Here is a 16,995-nt window from a genome sequence, read left to right as displayed (position 1 = left end):
GCTTGTACTTCCCAAGTGCTTAATACAGTGCCCTGCACACAGTAAGCACTCAGTAAATACAATTGAATGAATGAATGAATAACTTTCTCCCTCTTCTAGACTGTGAGCCCGTTGTTGGGTAGGGACCGTCTTTATATTGCCAACTTGTACTTCCCAAGCGCTTAGTACAGTGCTCTGCACACAGTAAGCGCTCAATAAATACGATTGAATGAATGAATGTTGCCAACTTGTACTTCCCAAGCGCTTAGTACAGTGCCTTGCACACAGTAAGCACTCAATAAATACGATTGAATGAATGTTGCCAACTTGTACTTCCCAAGCGCTTAGTACAGTGCTCTGCACACAGTAAGCGCTCAATAAATACGAATGAATGAATGAATAAACTAGAACTTCGTGTTTTGAGACCCTTTCATAACAATTCCACTAGAGGGCAGTGTATGACTACCATTTTTTAGAATTTTTCACTTTTTTTGTACTCTGCATTAACACTAATTTGGAGTATGAGCCAGCTGACTTCATAATAGCATTTTCGGAAATGTTTATCATCTTGCCGATCCCAAATTATAGGCGAATACATGCTACTCTTCCCCCAGAATTGAACTTTCTCTTTTTGGACAGGCATTTTTATTGCCAATTTGCGAAGCAGCCGCCATGAGAAAAGTGGTGAAAGTATATCAGGAATGGATCCAGCAGGAGGAGAAACCGTTGTTCATGAAAGAACCCGAAGAATGTCTGATCATTTCTGCAAATCTAGCTTGCATTGAGAGTGCTGCAGAACATGCTATTCCTGCAGAGGAGGGAAAAGAAAGAGAGGAGGTAGGAATTATTCAAATAAGTGATTTATTTCCCACTAGGTTGTCCAAGTTCAGTTTTGTGCAGTAGAAATTGATAATGTGTGGAAATGAGGGGAGGATGGAAATGCTGTTGACAGGTTCGGAAAAACTGTGAAAGGGGGAGGTGGTTTAGGAAGGAGGAAGAGGAGTTCAGTTTTCGACATATTGAATTTTAGGGACAGGCAAGTCATCCTGGTTGGTAAGGCCTTTTGTCAGGAGAAGGTACAAGTTTAGGAACAGATGAGGGTTCGGGGTTGGAGATGGTGAAGGTTGAAAGGTGAGGAGAGGTAAGCCAGTAAAAGAGCAGTCAGGAAGAGAATAATAACCATGGTATTTGCTAAATGCTTATTGTGTGCCAAGCACTATACTAAGCACAGGGTAGGTACAAGATATTCAGGTCCCACATGGAGCTCACAAATAGGAGGGAGAAGTATTGAGCCCGCGTTGTGCAGATGAAGGAACTGAGATACCAAGAAGTTAAGTGACTTGCCCAAGTTCACACAACAGATATGTGACGATGCTGGGATTAGAACCCAAGCCCTTTGACCCCCCAGGCCCATGCTCTTTCCCATAGGCCACACAGGACTGAGAGTAATGGGTGCCTAAAACCAAGACTGGAGACTGGATTTAGGAGGACAGAGTGAAGCAGGAGAGATTGAGGAAGAATTAGAACATAATAAAGGCCATTAAATTTTGCCCGAAGGTGGGCGTTGGAAGTTTTGATGAACCTGGTCCTAGTAGAAGGAGAAGACAAAATTCAGATTGCAGAGCTTTGAGAAGAAAATTGGGGGAGACAAGTGGAGGTAGTGGGTAGATGACAGCCCCTTCAGTGAGTTTACACAAGAACAAGGTGGACCCACAACCAGAGGACAGTCAGGTTGATATATTGATGTTTTTTTTTCAGTATGGGGGAGATAGTGACTTGTTTGAAGTCATTGGGGAGCTAGAGGAGAATGAGAGGCTGAAGGTCTTGATGACCAGGGAAGAGAGTGAGAGCACTTAGAACAGTGCTTTGCAAATAGTTAGCACTTAACAAATGCCATTATTATTATTGTATTGCTACAAATCATAACCAAGTTTATGTCAACAAAATACAAATGGTTGAGGGCCTTGTCACAGTTTATTTGTAATTGAGTATTGTTAGATTATTTTAAGCAGTAGTTATTCTTCTTAGCTTATTCAAGTTTAGTTTACATTTTGGCTTAAGTAGTTCTGTTGATTTAAAGCAAGGGTGAATCACCTACTCAGAAACATACAGTTCGGAAAATTATTGTTGTGGAAAAAAATACGGTTGGGAACATTGAATTTTCATTGCACATTTTGGATCAATCACTATTGAGAAACTAGGGAACTTTCTTCTGCCGACGTATTTCTGCCAAGAAACATGATTTAATGTCAGGAGAAACTGTTTGGAATTGTGTATGGTGTTGTCATGAGTATTATAATGCAAGTGTTTTGTCATATGAGAAGTTTCAACCACACCCCCTGAGTAATGAATCAACTATAAAATACTCTTTTTTAGATTCATTTCTTTGAAAAATCTTGCAATCATTCAGTATTTGTTGGGCATCCACTGTGTGCAGAGCACTGAACAAATCACTTGGGACAGTCCAATAGAGGTACAAAACAGTCGCTGCCCTCAAGGAGTTTACAATCTGACAGCAGAGTGGTTTGTCTTGCTAATGGAAAATCCTTTTAAAGCCATATCTCATGAAGGCGTCTTTTAAATGAAAAAAGTTTTTCCAATTTGAAATGGTAAAATTTCTAAAAGCACCACACATTGCCACACTACCTGAATGAATACACTCCGTCCCTCCTTGGGATCAGATGATCTCCCCACTTCTAGACTGTGAGGCCGTTGTTGGATAGGGATTGTCTCTGTTGCTGAATTGTACTTTCCAAGTGCTTAGTACAGCGCTCCGCACACTGTAAGTGTTCAGTAAATACGATTGAATGAATGAACGATCTTGGGAACTTTTTAAGAGTCGAACCTTGTGAATTGAATCATTGATTGTATAACCTCAGCCCCGAGTGCCAGGCTGGTGAGGAGGGTCCAGGACAGCCCAGCGAATCCTGTGCAATCCCTCTCTCCCTCTCTCCCTCTCTGAGAACCACCAGCTCCTAACAAGGTTCTCTGCTGCAGTAGTGAGTGATGCACCTGGAAAGCAACACCCCGGAGCTTCTCTCCCAATGGGCCTGGTACCAGCAGTCCCTTATATTTTTGTGTTGTCGTTTTTGTTTAAGAAAAATGAAAACTACCATTTGCTGTTTCCTTGGCAGAAGACGTTATCTACCTTGATATGACTGTCTTGTTTCCTGAGGTGTTTTTTCGATCCTCTTAATTTCATCCTTCTCTTTGGTCTTTTTGAACACTGTCCACCTCTTTCGAGCCCCATTCGCATTTAAGATTTCCTTCAGGGTGGCTTTCTGAAACCAGAATAAAATAGAGAAAAAGGTTTTTCATTCGTTTTTAAGACAAAGGGGTTGTATATGGTCTGTGTGGTAGGTATTATGTTAAACTAGAAGCCCAGATAATGGGCACGTTCTGTCCATATTTTTACTGATGTCAAGGTGATTTTCATTCATTCATTCATTCAATCGTATTTATTGAGCGCTTACTGTGTGCAGAGCACTGTACTAAGCGCTTGGGAAGTACAAGTTGGCAACATATAGAAATGGTCCCCACCCAACAGTGGGCTCACGGTCTAGAAGGATTTTGTCTGAAGGATGTGTATGGTGCCAAAGGGTATCCTAATTTCTCTGATGTTTAATATCGAGGAAAATTACCATTGATATCTTTCAGGAAAAACTGACCAAAACCTCTGGTCACAGCCGAAACACCAATAGAGCCAAAATGGGCTCTTACCAAGACCCTCTTTACGAAGCCCCTGAAGTTGACATCACAGAGCAAAATACTCGAGCGGGTGTCCAGGCGGTATTGCAGGTGGGCAGCCGGGTAGCTTAATCCCCTTCAAATGCCTTTCTCAGAATTTCCTTGCTTTGCAGAAAGGGTTTTCATGTAATAGTTTTATGAAGAAAGAGAACAAAATGTCAGAGAAATTTCCTGCAGTGACCAAAATGTTGAGGCAAGGCTGGGACGTTAATTTTAGAGCCCTCTTAATTTCCTTCTATGTCCGATTATTGATGTGGCTTTTTATCACTTTAGTGAAAGACTGTTGATGCAGTTAACGGTGATTTGACCTCAGTGGGCAGTAGGTTTCTGGTTTTGAATTGATTTTTTTTAAAAAAACTAGCTTTTGTTCAAGAAAGAAGAATGGAAAATGTGGTTTTCGGGAAATTTTTCTTAAATTGAAAATGACCCTAATTTAGTGATGAATTCAATTCTAAATCCAACAAACTACGTGAGGGCTTTTAGAATTCCTTTGTGTCTTGGAAGTTGCTCTCTAAGCATTCTGAATACTCCTCCTCTTTACCCTTGGTTATAGACAAGTGATGTTATTCCTGTTTTACTATGAAATTTGAAATGTAGTCAGAGAACAAGAACGACCTTTGTTAATTCATGAGGTGGAGATAGTAGTGAGGTTAGAATTATAGGCTAAATTTCCCATCATTTTCTTTACCCAGTGAACTGCTGTACTCCTCATGTAGTAGGATTTATTTCTATATCAGTGTTTTTCACATTTGTCTTTTTGTCAAAAAGAAAATCAGAGAAGGAAATTATCTTGCAGTGTTCTAAATTTAACCCAAATTGTTTTTTCTAGGTTTTTATAGTAAACTCATCAAATATTTTCCTTCTTGAACCTGCCAATGAAATTAAGAGCCTCTTGGATGAACACACCGATATGTGTAAACGTATTCTTAATATCTATCGATTCATGGTGGTACAAGTAACAATGGACAAGAAGACTTGGTAAAGGGTCTGATGTTTTTGGTATTGGTTAATTTGTTCTCGTGACATTCTGAGATAAATAATATCTTAATATGGGTCCTCTAAACCTCATATGATTTATATTTAGTTTCAGAATTTTCTCGGTTGCTTTCAAAGGAAGTCTTACCATTCCACCATACCGGCTAATTCTGGTCCCCGGAGGAACAAAGGGGTTAAATTGGGCAGTAGAGCAAGACTAGAGTAAGCAGGAGGCTTTCCGGGTTCATTAGCGGCATAGGGAGAGCCAGATTGGCAGTTTGGGTTGTTTTCCCACCCATTTCTGGAAAATATTCCATTCTCCTCTCCGACCACACCTCACCCCTGTCTTTCTGAGAACTTGTGCTGGTACTTATGAAGCGCTTACTATGTGCCAAGCACTGCTCTAAGCACTAGAACGGAGACAAGTTAATCAGGTAGGACACATTCCCTGTCCCACCTGGGGCTCACGGTCTAAGTAATGCTATAGGGCCTGGGGGTCTACAGTGGTTTGTTTTGTGGGTTTTGGGGTGTTTTTTTTTCCCAGTTGCATATTGGGCCCACAGGTGGGATAATTAATGCGATTAAAATTCCAAACTACTTTTTAATGCCTGAAATTTGTTGAAATCAGAGCCTTGGGTCAGAAGAGGGGTCCCTTTTAGGAATGATTAAAGCACGCTGCCGTCTAAAGATTAACAGGTAATTGCCCTGTAATTGCAAACTTGAGTAGGTTTCTTAGGATTTGGAGAGAGTGGTAAAGAAGATAGCTGTTTATAAGCAGAATAATTAGGCACTCATGGGGGGGCGTTAAGTATCAAAATAGTGATTCTCCTGGTAATTTGATCATCCCACTGCCAGGGGAGACCAGTTCATTCATTTGCTTGGGCATCAGGGGAATAGAGCTCTACTTGACCTAGGGCCATTTATATCTGTGTTGGCCAGGCCAAAAGAGGAAAGCAGATTAGGACACCCAAGCCTGTGATTCTAGCATGGAAATATACAACCTCATATGACCCTAGAGTCCACAGTAAGCAAAGGTATTCTATTTCTAATCCCTCTTCAAAATTAAGCAGATCGTCAGGACTTCAGGACTTTGATAAAATCCCAAGAACTGACGTGGTCCTGCCATTAAATATGTCCTTGTTGAAATCCTTCATAGTCTTCCAACTCTGTTATACTGTACGGTTCCCAGTACTTACTACAGTGCTCTGCACTCAGTAAGTGCTCAATAATACTATTGATTGACAGTAAATATTCACCAGAATGGAAAGCTTATACTTTTTTTCCTTTGTTGCTTTGAAGGGAACAGATGTTGCTTGTGCTCCTCAGGGTGACCGAATCTGTCCTGAAGATCCCGTCGCAGGCTTTTCTGCAGTTTCAAGGAAAGAAGAATATGACCCTAGCAGGGCGACTTGCAGGACCCCTTTTCCAGGCAATTAACAAAAAATGTTGTAGAAGTTTGTTGTCAAGTTTTGGCTCTCCTGACCTTTACAATTGCAGTTCGCATGCAGCTGGCAAAAAAGCAAGCCTGAGTGCTGAGGCCACTTGTTGAAGGACCATTGGTGCCTAATCATAACGGCGGTAATCTAAATCAGAGAAGTGGCCAATCTTGCCACCTGTACACCGCACGTTTAGTAGACTAGTGTTTACACGTGGGACCTCTTTCTTTAGGGTAGTTGGAACTTAGAGGAGGACAAATCTAATCTTCAGAAAGCCTGAATTGAACAAGCACTGATGACGGTTCACATTGGGCTCGCACAGTCTGGCCAGCGAAACCATCCTGCCTCTCTGGTTTTTAATTTTTATCAACGGGGCATGTCCCAAACTGGGTACACTTCTCAGTGTTTTCATGTGATTAGCCTCTATGGTGAAGAGTCAGGACCCCCCTGCTTCAACCTTAAATTGCTGTCTTGAGGGAGCAATAGGTTCTCAAATACTAGTGAAGCCCCAGGGTTAATATTTAAGTGGTCTATTGTGTCTCTTCTTTGGGAAAGGAGGGTTTCAGGGAGAGAGTTCTTCCCTCTTTAATCTGGATTTACTTTTTGATTGTGGTTTTCTCCCCAAACTTCTTCTTTCTGTAAAGCATGAGTTCTCCTCTGAATATGAAGGATAGATAGTAACTTTAGGCAGAGGGTGTTGAATTAAAGGAACTGTGATATTGAAATCAAATTCGTCATAGCTGGAAATCAGTCGACCGAGATGGTTGCTTGAAAACTGGGTGATTCCAGAATCTAGAGAATTGATTCAATTCTCTAGAATTGAATCTAGAGAATTGGCACTATTAGAATTACAATTAATTAGCTTAAGCCTTAAACAGAAAATACATTAAATGGTAAACACTGAGTTTAATATTCCACTGTGTAACTACACATTGCAGTGCACATTTTTACTAAAATTATTTTCAAAGATTGTATGGAACGGCTATTGTCTGTAAAGTAATCAGTGCTGAAAATGTCTTGTTTTTAGATGAATGTTTTCTATTTGAATTCTTTAGAATCTGGTGCCGCAGAGAGTTTAAAAAAGCAGATCATTGTTGATTTTCCCCATTTATTCTTGTAGACTCTTATAGTAGCCTGGATCAAAGCAAATCTAAATGTGTACATCTCCCGAGAGTTGTGGGATGACTTGCTGTCGGTGATGTCTTCACTGACTTATTGGGAAGAGTTGGCTACGGAGTGGTCCCTGACTATGGAGACACTAACTAAAGTATTAGCTAGAAACTTATACAGCCTGGATCTCAGTGATTTACCGCTGGATAAACTGAGTGAGCAGAAACAGAAAAAACACAAAGGCAAAGGTAAGTATTAAAACCTGTACCTCTAGTTCTCGCTCAGTTCCTAATTCTTGGATGTTTTTTAAACCTGGGATAAGGTGGTAATGACAGAGACATAATAGGGATGTGAAATGGTGCAAGATCGTGCTGAGAAGCAGTGTGGCGTAGTAGAACGAGCGTGGACCTGGGTCAGAAAATCCTGACTCTGCCATTTGCCTACTGTGTGACCTTGGGCAAGTCGCTTATCCTCTCTGTGCCTCAGTTACCTCGCTTGTAAAACTGGGGATAAAATACCTGTTCTCCCTTCCTCTTAAACTGTGAGCCCCAGGAGGGACAGGGAACGTGTCCAACCTGCTTATATTTTATCAATCCCAGTGCTTGCTTAGTACAGTGCTTTGTACATAGTAAGTGCTTAACAAATGCCCCAATTATTATTGGATGTGTGACCAGTTCCCAGGCCGATTTCCCTGAACAAATGCTGCAGCTATTATCATTTTTATAGATTGGTTTTCGAAGCAGATGTATAGAAAGTTCTTTGCCTTATTAGCAAACTCCACAGTGTCAGTATTAAGGGTGTAAATTGTTTCGTGACCATATTTGCTAACTCATCTGAAGTCTGTAGTAAAGTTTTGTCCAAAAAAAATTTCACTGTAATCTGTGCAATTTAGTTGCCCTAAAAATAAACTGTTCCTTAAATTTTTGAGACTTCATCACGTCTGGTATAGGCAAGTCATAATACATTGCTTTAAAGATATCTAGAATACTAAGAATGAAATACAACTGGAATTTTTCAGTGCCAACTTCAATCGTTTTTGTGATTTGATTATTAAGTGGTCACATAGAAAACAGTCAGTGGCATTGACAACTTAGTGTGTGCAGAGCTTTGCACTTAGCACTGAGGAGAGTACAATACAGCGGAGTTGGTAGACTCAATCCATGCCCACAAGGGGTTTATAGTCTAGATGCCTGAATATGCAAGCATTAGAGGTGACAGATGAGTATACTCTTGGTTTGGAGTTTAACTTGTATCACTTTAAGCGACAGCTGATTTTTTTTTTAAGACTTCATGACTCATCAAGGTAAATGTAGAATTTCTGGCATTTTGCTTCCTAGACTGTCACACGCATTATGGTAAATTTGGGATGGACTGCTAGAACTAATTTAAACACAATATTTTGAAACACCGAAAACGTGTGTTTGTAGGAGTCGGGCACGAGTTCCAGAAGGCATCTGTTGACAAGTCATTTTCCCGAGGATGGAGCCGTGATCAGCCTGGGCAGGCCCCGATGAGGCAGCGGAGTGCAACAACCACGGGATCTCCAGGGACCGAAAAGGCAAGAAGCCTAGTGCGGCAGAAAACCGTCGGTAAGTCCCCTCAAACAGTGAAACTCAGGGGGGACTCAGGATGGGGGCTAAGACAGGGTGACTTTATATGACCCTGAATGATTTTGGGTTGTGGCCTTTGACTCTTTAGTGATCTTCCCTGCTGATTCTGGGGACAAGTTAACAGCTTCTCTAATTCTGTCTTTTAATGTGTTTAACAAGTTGAGTTCATATAATGCTGCTCAGAGTAATTTATCTAATTGCTTCTGTACAGGTCATTTTAAGTTTATAAATTGATCACCTAAGTATGAAGAGCAGAAATAAACTCATATTGGAATAGGAAATGTATTCAGCCATAGGTTGTTATTGTTAGAAAGCCCTTAAATCATTTATCACTTTTCCCAAATTACTCTGTGTCCATAAACGAGCGTGAGTTAAAATGAACAGGAAATGTGTTGTGGGCTTGAAACATAGGCTACACCTAAGGACTACAGAAAGTAAGAAAGAATAGCTGCAGTGGATTAAAGAGAGTGGAACCCAACATAAGTTTGATTAGTTTTGCTTTTCCTTATGGAAAAGAAAGAAATGTGGGCTTAAAACATAGGCTACACCTAAAGACTCCAGAAAGTAAGAAAGAATAGCGTCAGTGGATTAAAGAGAATGGAACCCAACATAAGTTTGGTTAGTTTTGCTTTTCCTTGTGGAAAAGAAAGAAATGTGGGCTTGAAACATAGGATACACCTAAGGACTTCAGAAAGTAAGGAAGAATAGCGTCAGTGAATTAAAGAGAGTGGAACCCGACATGAGTTTGATTAGTTTTGCCTTTCCTTATGGAAAAGAAAGAAATGGATGCATGTGTGAATTGAGCACACCTCACAGCTTTTTGTAGAAGTGAGTAAAACACTTCCAACTTTGAAACTTGTTATGAAAAACATCAGAAAGGGGCAAAAATGGATTACAGTTCCTTACTAAAAGGAAAGTCAGTTTCACTTGAGGATGTTACCTGTACATTAATCTGAGAACGTTTAGTTGATTATTCATTTGCTCTTAGTCAAGAGCAGTAAAACCTCATGAATATGCTCCCTGTGTATCCAAACGACACTATTATTCAAATCTTGCAGCAGCTAGTCCTCAGATAATTAGATGTCATAATCATTCAGAAATCTGTTGTGTAATCCAGACCCGGTTCTTTCAAAATCCGTTGTTCTGGTCCCTTATTCTTCAGCTTAGTGAGGTTTTACTGTGTCTCCATGATGGGGTCCCTTGGAATGCCCACTGTGAGCAGGGAATGTGTCTGTTCATTGTTGTACTCTCCCAAGTGCTTAGTACATGCTCTGCACACAGTAAGCACTCAAGAAATATAATTGAATGAATGAATCACCAGCTGCTTTTACACCGAGCAATTGAAATTGTGGGATTTTGTTGGGTTTTTTTTTTTTAAAAAAGAACTATAGAATTAGATGTGCTAAGGCTGTTAATCAGGTAACATTTGGAGATTCGATACTGGTACTTTGTTACAGTTCTGCTGAGTAGACTCAAAAGTATTGGCTAGTGTGGATATTTTCCTGAGAGACCGCGTCCCCATGCATGCTTTGTGATTAACCCGAGAGTCTGCCTGTTAACTGCTGCCTGGTAAATGGTAGTGCCTTTGCCCTTCTCACTCTGCCACCAGCTTGACTGAATTTTCACACCTCCACAAAGCCCTTGTAGGAGCAGCGAAGTAGAGAGACTAGAAGCGGCGAGGGGAAGCCCAGAATCCATCTCCCCGCCTCGGTGATCTCAGAGGTAGCTCTAAGAGCCTGCTGTGTCCATAATAAGGGCGCTTACTATGTGCAAAGCACTGGGGAGGTTACAAGGTGATCAGGTTGTCCCACGGTGGGGGGCTCACAGTCTTCACCCTCATTTTACAGATGAGGTAACTGAGGCACAGAGAAGTTAAATGACTTGCCCAAAGTCACACAGCTGACAATTGGCGGAGCTGGGATTTGAACCCATGGCCTCAGACTCTAAAGCCCGGGCTCTTACCACTGAGCCACGCTGCTTCTCTCTCTGGGCTGTCTGGCGTTCAGGCAAGATCAGGTGACTCAGTCTCCCCAAAGGGTTGGTTTCCAGCCCAGGTTGTCCCCAGATCAGATTGGAACCATTCTGGGGAGAGCTTGGTTTGAAGCTGCCCCAGAGTTTGGAGAATCAGGCCAGGGGCCCTACTCCCTCAGCTCCAGGGGAACGCTACTGATCAGTCAGTCGTATTTATTGAGCGCTTACTGTGTGCATAGCACTGTGCTACACACTTGGGAGACTACATTGTAGCAATAAACAGACACATTCCTTGCCCACACTGAGCTTACAGTCTAGAGGACTGATTGGTCATTCACTCAGATGCTGTCTTCAAGGTGGGTCTGAGTCATCAGCAATGCTTGCAGATCTATCCAGAATTCCGGAATATCCCTTCCTTGACCAGTAAAAGCATTTGCAATCACCACGTGCCCTCTTTCTTCCCCAAATGGCTGTAAGAATTCCCTCTTTATATACCTCACCCAATAATGGAAGTTATTGTTCCTGTAGCACCTGAACTCTAATCCATTCAGTCTTAGATTGTTTGGTCTTTTGTAACGGCCCACACAACTAGAAAGTAAAAGGAGTGGGAAGTGGTGAGCCTAGTATAGACTTTAAATAAGACCAATAGTAATTTTTTATTGAGAACTGTATTCTTTTTACCTAGGGGTACCCCGAACTGAAAGTCTGGTTCAGAGACTTAACTTGCAGTTCCTTCCATTTTTGTTCCTCTTCGGAAACTTGAGGGCTTGTTTCTTCCTCTCTCTTTTCTCATAGCCCATTTCTCTGGGTTTGGTAAGTTTGCATTCACAGGGGAATTTAAGTATTGTAATTAATCACTTGTCTGAAGTGCTTAGTAACATTAAGGTGGATTGGATAAAAAAAAGTTCGGCTTTCTTCACATTGGCCACTGTGAGTTTTGTGGATGGGGAGTTTTTTTACAGATGGCTCAAAAATTAACTGCTTATTTAAAATGCTGAATAAATTGTAGAGTTTTGAATGTGCACTGCAGTTTGTGTCATAACCATGAATGGTTGAGAAGATTTTTATTAAACAGGAAAAAAATTGCTAGTGAAATCATAATGCAGGTAATTCTGGCCATTGCCTACTTTGCTAAAGAAGGTAAAATACTTTGAATTTAGCAGGGTAATTGTTTTGGGGCAGGAAAAAGACGACAGTAAAAAAATAGTTGCTTCATTGGAGGTACAGTGTAAATATTCTCTATTAAATCGTTTTGGCAGACTGCTTCATATTCAAATTGAGAGTCCTTCAGGCTCCATGATGTGTGGCTCCATTTTATTACTGAACTTTACAATGAACATTTTTTTAAGTACAGTCATTTGCTCATTAGCAATTCAGTATCTTGAATTTGTTTTTAATCAAAACGTTCCTTAAAATGGCTTTGGAATACGTTGACAATCCTAATCGCTCTCATGACACAAAAACATTTGAGTTTAAAATGGCCTGTCAGAAGATTCTGCTCTGTTGAAACTCATGGTGCATGTTCATTGGCTGAGACTTGCCAAAGGGGGATTAACTGCCTCGGCAAAATAAATATCTAAATTGACAAACTACTTGAATTTGGGGATATTGCTCTGTAACCCCCCAGAAAGTGAATATTGGTCTGTTTCTGTTGTTGGTAATGTTTTGGGTTTGATAACCATTCTTTTCTGCAGAGTAGAGTAGCTTTAATCCTTTTTTTGCGGGGGTGGAACAGGCTTAAGTATTAAGCCTCTGTAGGTTTGTTCTTTTCCCGTTTCATTTGTGTGTGCATAATCTCAAAACTACTGTTGTAGAATACAGACCTGGCAAAGTTGGTTCCCACAAAAGACTATTACTAGTAAACTTATTTTTAAAATGAACTAGGCATCGTTTCAGTGACAGAAGTTGGCAGTATGAGGAATATAACCTCTAACTTTCTGCAGTGGCATCCAAAATTAATTCTACCACATACTTCTGTGAGAATGGATTTTTAGTCTATGAAGTCTATTTAAAATACAGAATTGCATTACAAAACAATATTGCAAGTTAATTTGAGTATAGATGATAGGTGGAGGGCACTGCCTGTAACTTGAAGACACCAATAGTGTTGATCTCCAGCCTTTATAATTCTCTAGCACCATCGTGGGATTTAGTGCCATCCCGCTCTTTGGGACTGCTTTCTAGGATTTCCTTGTTTGGAATATCATACGATTAGTTCTGTTCCGATATTTTCTTCAGTTCAAGGTCAAGATATTTTTGGCTTCATCCTTTAAGCACAGCAGGATCCCCTTTTAATCCAGCTCTGCAGGTTGGGCTTTATGAAAAATGAAATATGCTCTGCTATAGTTTAACCTTTTGATGTTAATATGAAACTTGGAATGTGCTTCATTTACATATTTGTGAGGAGAGATTACCTAAGATCTTACTCATGCAAATTTCCCCTTGAAATGTTAGAGGAAATTGCTGCTATTTAAGGTTTCTGAATTTGGTCATGAAAAAAGCAGAAGTCTAGATGGTGTGTAACCTTGGTGTTCAGTCGTGTATTGATGTTGTAGTGCCTGATCGCCTATGTTTGGGTTCTAGTGTTAGATCTGAATTTAGGCCCTTTAAAGATAGATCCTTACGTGGTGTCAAAACTGGTTCTTCACATTTCTTTTTGATAAATTATATAATCTACCAGCTGTACATTTGAGTCTATTTTGTTTTATGGTAATAAATTTTATGGTAATAAATGGGATTTCCATTTTACGGGGTTTCCTTTCTCCATATGTTTTGTGTACATCTGTGTGCCTCTTTTGAGACATCTCCATGCCAGCATACATCAGTTGCACACCAAGTTTCTTGTGTACTTGTGAGACTCTAGAGTAAAGTTCCCAGATTCTGATATGCAATACAAATTTGTTAATCTGAGCTGAACTTCCATTAAGTATTTTTTGGGGAAAGGATTTTTTAAATATTTTATGCACATGGGTTGAAAAATCTTCGGATTTTAAAAAAGTGTTTCATTTTTTATCCTCAACTTCTGTTTCTAGTAAGCAAAAAAAAGTTTAGCGCTATGTATTATCTCCAGCGTGTATCCTAATTTAGAATGGGGTCAAAAGATTTAATGAATTTGGATACTTCAGTACAAGTTTAGATAAAGCAGCTAGATAGAGAAGGTAACAAATCCTTATACCTACCTCACTAAAAGATTGTTTATTAAAGTTAGATATTTACAATTAATTAGAACAGTGCTTTGCACATTGTAAGCGCTTAATAAATGCCATCATTATTATTATTATTATTTAGGTGAATTTTAGTAAGAGAGGCTAAGGTGCTGCAGAAATCCTCAAACTATTTCTTTCAAAAGACATTATTTAACTTGAAATACATAGGATACCATAAAGGATACTTTTTGTGTTTGAGTTTTTCTCACTTCCGATTTTTTTTTAATTTGCAATTTTATCATCATTTGAAATTTGGTTTTGTGTTGTAGCTCATTTTCACAAAGAGGGAAAGGTAGACTAGACAAAGTCTTTGCTCAGATTCTGATAGATAATGATTTGCTTCTGTATAAGCAAATCATTTTGTTATTCTGCTCTGGGCTCCAGAACATAATTACCTTGGGTATGCAAAGGGGAATGGATTGGGAATCCTCCAAGGGGTGAGGCCACCAATTCAAGAATTTTGGTAGGAGATGACAGGAGTAGGAGAGAGGCAGAGTGAGAAGCGGGGAGGGAAGGAAATGTAGACAGAAGGACAGAGAAAAAGATGAGCTTCTTGAGCATGTCATTCATTAGACGTAATTTTGCCATTAATATACTGGTGGCAAAGGCTGTCCTTAATTAATTCTTCTTTTTGGTTAAATTCATGATATACACTTTAATTGAATTTTTCTCCCTGCCCCCGCCAATATGCTCTTTAAAATGTACTGTTTATAAATGTTGCCACAACAACAAGAACTCCAGAAATTGTTAGTCATTCATTGATGTAAAGCATTTAATGTAAGTTTGAAGTGGGGGAAAAATAAAACACTTTATTTCTTAGTCACCCTGGTGAATACTAACAGAAACCAGAATCACTCTCAGTGTTCCTCCATTGACTGCCAACCTCAGAATGTTCATCCATTTCCCGCAGTTGTGGAAACGCAAACCCTGTTAATTTCATCAAGTTCCCATCTCAATTTTTTATCCATGGCTTTCTCCTCTTTGTGGTGCTGATATTCTGTGGGCTGCTCCAGACCCCAGCCACTGCAGATGAGTCCAGAAGTAACCAAGAGGACACCTTTGGTAATTCAAATGACATCTAAACATTTTAGAGGTACCCTCCATTTTTATGATGTTTAAACAATGCAAAATACCCTATATAATTTTCATTAGAGAAAAACCCCTTCAAGCCCCTTTGCCCTTGGGATTCTTCCCGTTGGTTATTTAATCACCTATATAAGCAATAATCCCACTATGCAAAAAGACTCAGGAAATGTATGGGAATTGTTAAGTAGAACTAAAAATTTTGTCAACTCAAAGGATATGGCTATATAACTTGAAAAATTAATCCCAGTCTCTACTGTTTGAATTTGATATTGGTCAAAAATTCTAGAACAAAAATAAAGGATAGTCTCTTTATAAATGTTTAGTTCTTGGTAGCCATTATGTTTTAGGGACCACAGACTTCTCTGAAAGTATTCTTCCTTAATAGCACCAGATTTTCTCTTTCACTTTGTTGCAATATTATATATTAGGGACTACTGTCCTACAAGGAGAGCTGTTAGACATGGGGACATGAGTATACTTTGATTCTGGAATCTAAGATGAAGAATAGACTCTTTGGATTTTAGATAGTTTTATTATCATAGTGTCTCTGAAATTAGTTGGTAATTCCTGGCAAATTCAGGTCTGTGATGGAAAATTGGGGCCCCCACAGGCTGTTGTCTATTAAAAAGCGCAAGTGTGTTACTAATAAGTTGTTCCCATCTGAATTGAGCATGTTGTATGCTTTGTCAAACTCCCTTTCAGAGCTTCCTGATTTTTCAACCCTTGTTGCAGTGAAATTAGTGCTTATCAAATGGTTCCAATCTTTCGAATGCAACTCCATTGTAATTGTGGTAATAAAAAGCATTACTTCTGCTTTACCAAAAAAAAAAATTAAATTCAGAATGTCTGATGTGTCCACTGATTTTTTTTTTCTTACAGCTCCGCCAGTATCCTCCGTGCTGAAATGTTTTAATTTAAAATTTTCTTCCTTTGTATCTTTTAGTTTTCTCTGTTGCTGCTTTTTCTGTGACACAAGCCTTTCATTATAGTCACTCTTCTTTTTTTTCCTTCCCCACTTCTTTCTTTTCCTTTTTTAAAGCCATGAGAAGCCGATCCATTGGTGAATGTGCTCTGCCATCGGCCTATATACGCAGTGCTAAAAGTGCTCCTGTTCTGATCCATACTTCCAAACCCTTCTTGCCTGATATTGTTCTCACTCCCCTTTCTGATGAGCTTTCAGGTAGTGCCACCTCTGCTATTTTCTGCACCTCCTTCTGCTTTCAAATTCTGCTAAATCAATAAGCTCTTCCACGGGGAGTCTTTTTTAGGGGTGGTGGTGGGGAAGGGGAGGATGAATGGGCAGAGTGTTTTAAGAGTCAACATTTTGAGTTATTTGAACTATCATGCCATGTTTGCAACCCATTCTTAGAAGTGTTAAGTTAGCGCTGTGCCAATGCCCAACATTTTGTAAAAGTGACCAAGCTTTTCTTTTTTTCCAGTTGTTAAGCATTTTGTTTTAGTATTTTAGTCCATGGTATTATGGATACTTATTCAAAGGTAGTGTAAAAAAGCTCATTGGTGAATAGACTTTAATTTCTGATTTGCACCAACAAATCATTTCAGAATAAATGGATTTGAACATTACCCAAGGATTTCTGACATCATCCAGAATGGGATCAGCTATATCCATAATAATAAATGATTTTAAAAGAATCTCTTCCTTGGATATTTGAAAATCTATGTAGGAAGTCTAAGAAAATGCCTCATATACTTGTTTTTTTAATCACGTGGAAAATAGGACACTGTAAACAGTTGTCCCGTGACCACAGAGACTGTATTTTTGACATAGTCCATGTTAAGGCAAACATGCATTTTTCATACTCACCTCTTATGTGTGCTTACAACCGTTTCTTCTGATATCTTATAAAATTCTAA

The 16,995-nt window shown here is 39.6% G+C and overlaps 1 protein-coding gene across 10 annotated transcripts in view; it reads left to right on the top strand.

The window, feature by feature from the left end:
* Positions 1 to 16,995, top strand: part of RALGAPA1 (Ral GTPase activating protein catalytic subunit alpha 1) — a 163,888-nt gene that overhangs the window by 44,255 nt on the left and 102,638 nt on the right. For 7 of the 10 annotated variants that reach the window (XM_038756184.1, XM_038756177.1, XM_038756178.1 and 4 more), the window contains exons 11-17: positions 619 to 816; positions 3,637 to 3,777; positions 4,556 to 4,704; positions 6,001 to 6,130; positions 7,258 to 7,495; positions 8,675 to 8,836; positions 16,160 to 16,300. In XM_038756184.1, coding sequence (XP_038612112.1) covers positions 619 to 816; positions 3,637 to 3,777; positions 4,556 to 4,704; positions 6,001 to 6,130; positions 7,258 to 7,495; positions 8,675 to 8,836; positions 16,160 to 16,300 — 1,159 coding nt within the window. The remainder of the gene's footprint in view (positions 1 to 618; positions 817 to 3,636; positions 3,778 to 4,555; positions 4,705 to 6,000; positions 6,131 to 7,257; positions 7,496 to 8,674; positions 8,837 to 16,159; positions 16,301 to 16,995) is intronic. The other 3 variants (XM_038756186.1, XM_038756179.1, XM_038756185.1) reach the window with 1 other exon arrangement.

This window comes from Tachyglossus aculeatus, chromosome 14 (assembly GCF_015852505.1).
Source record: "Tachyglossus aculeatus isolate mTacAcu1 chromosome 14, mTacAcu1.pri, whole genome shotgun sequence".
Classification (NCBI taxonomy): domain Eukaryota; kingdom Metazoa; phylum Chordata; class Mammalia; order Monotremata; family Tachyglossidae; genus Tachyglossus; species Tachyglossus aculeatus.
The sequence above is the reverse complement of the archived record's forward strand: the minus strand, read 5'-3'. Positions and strand labels throughout refer to the sequence as shown.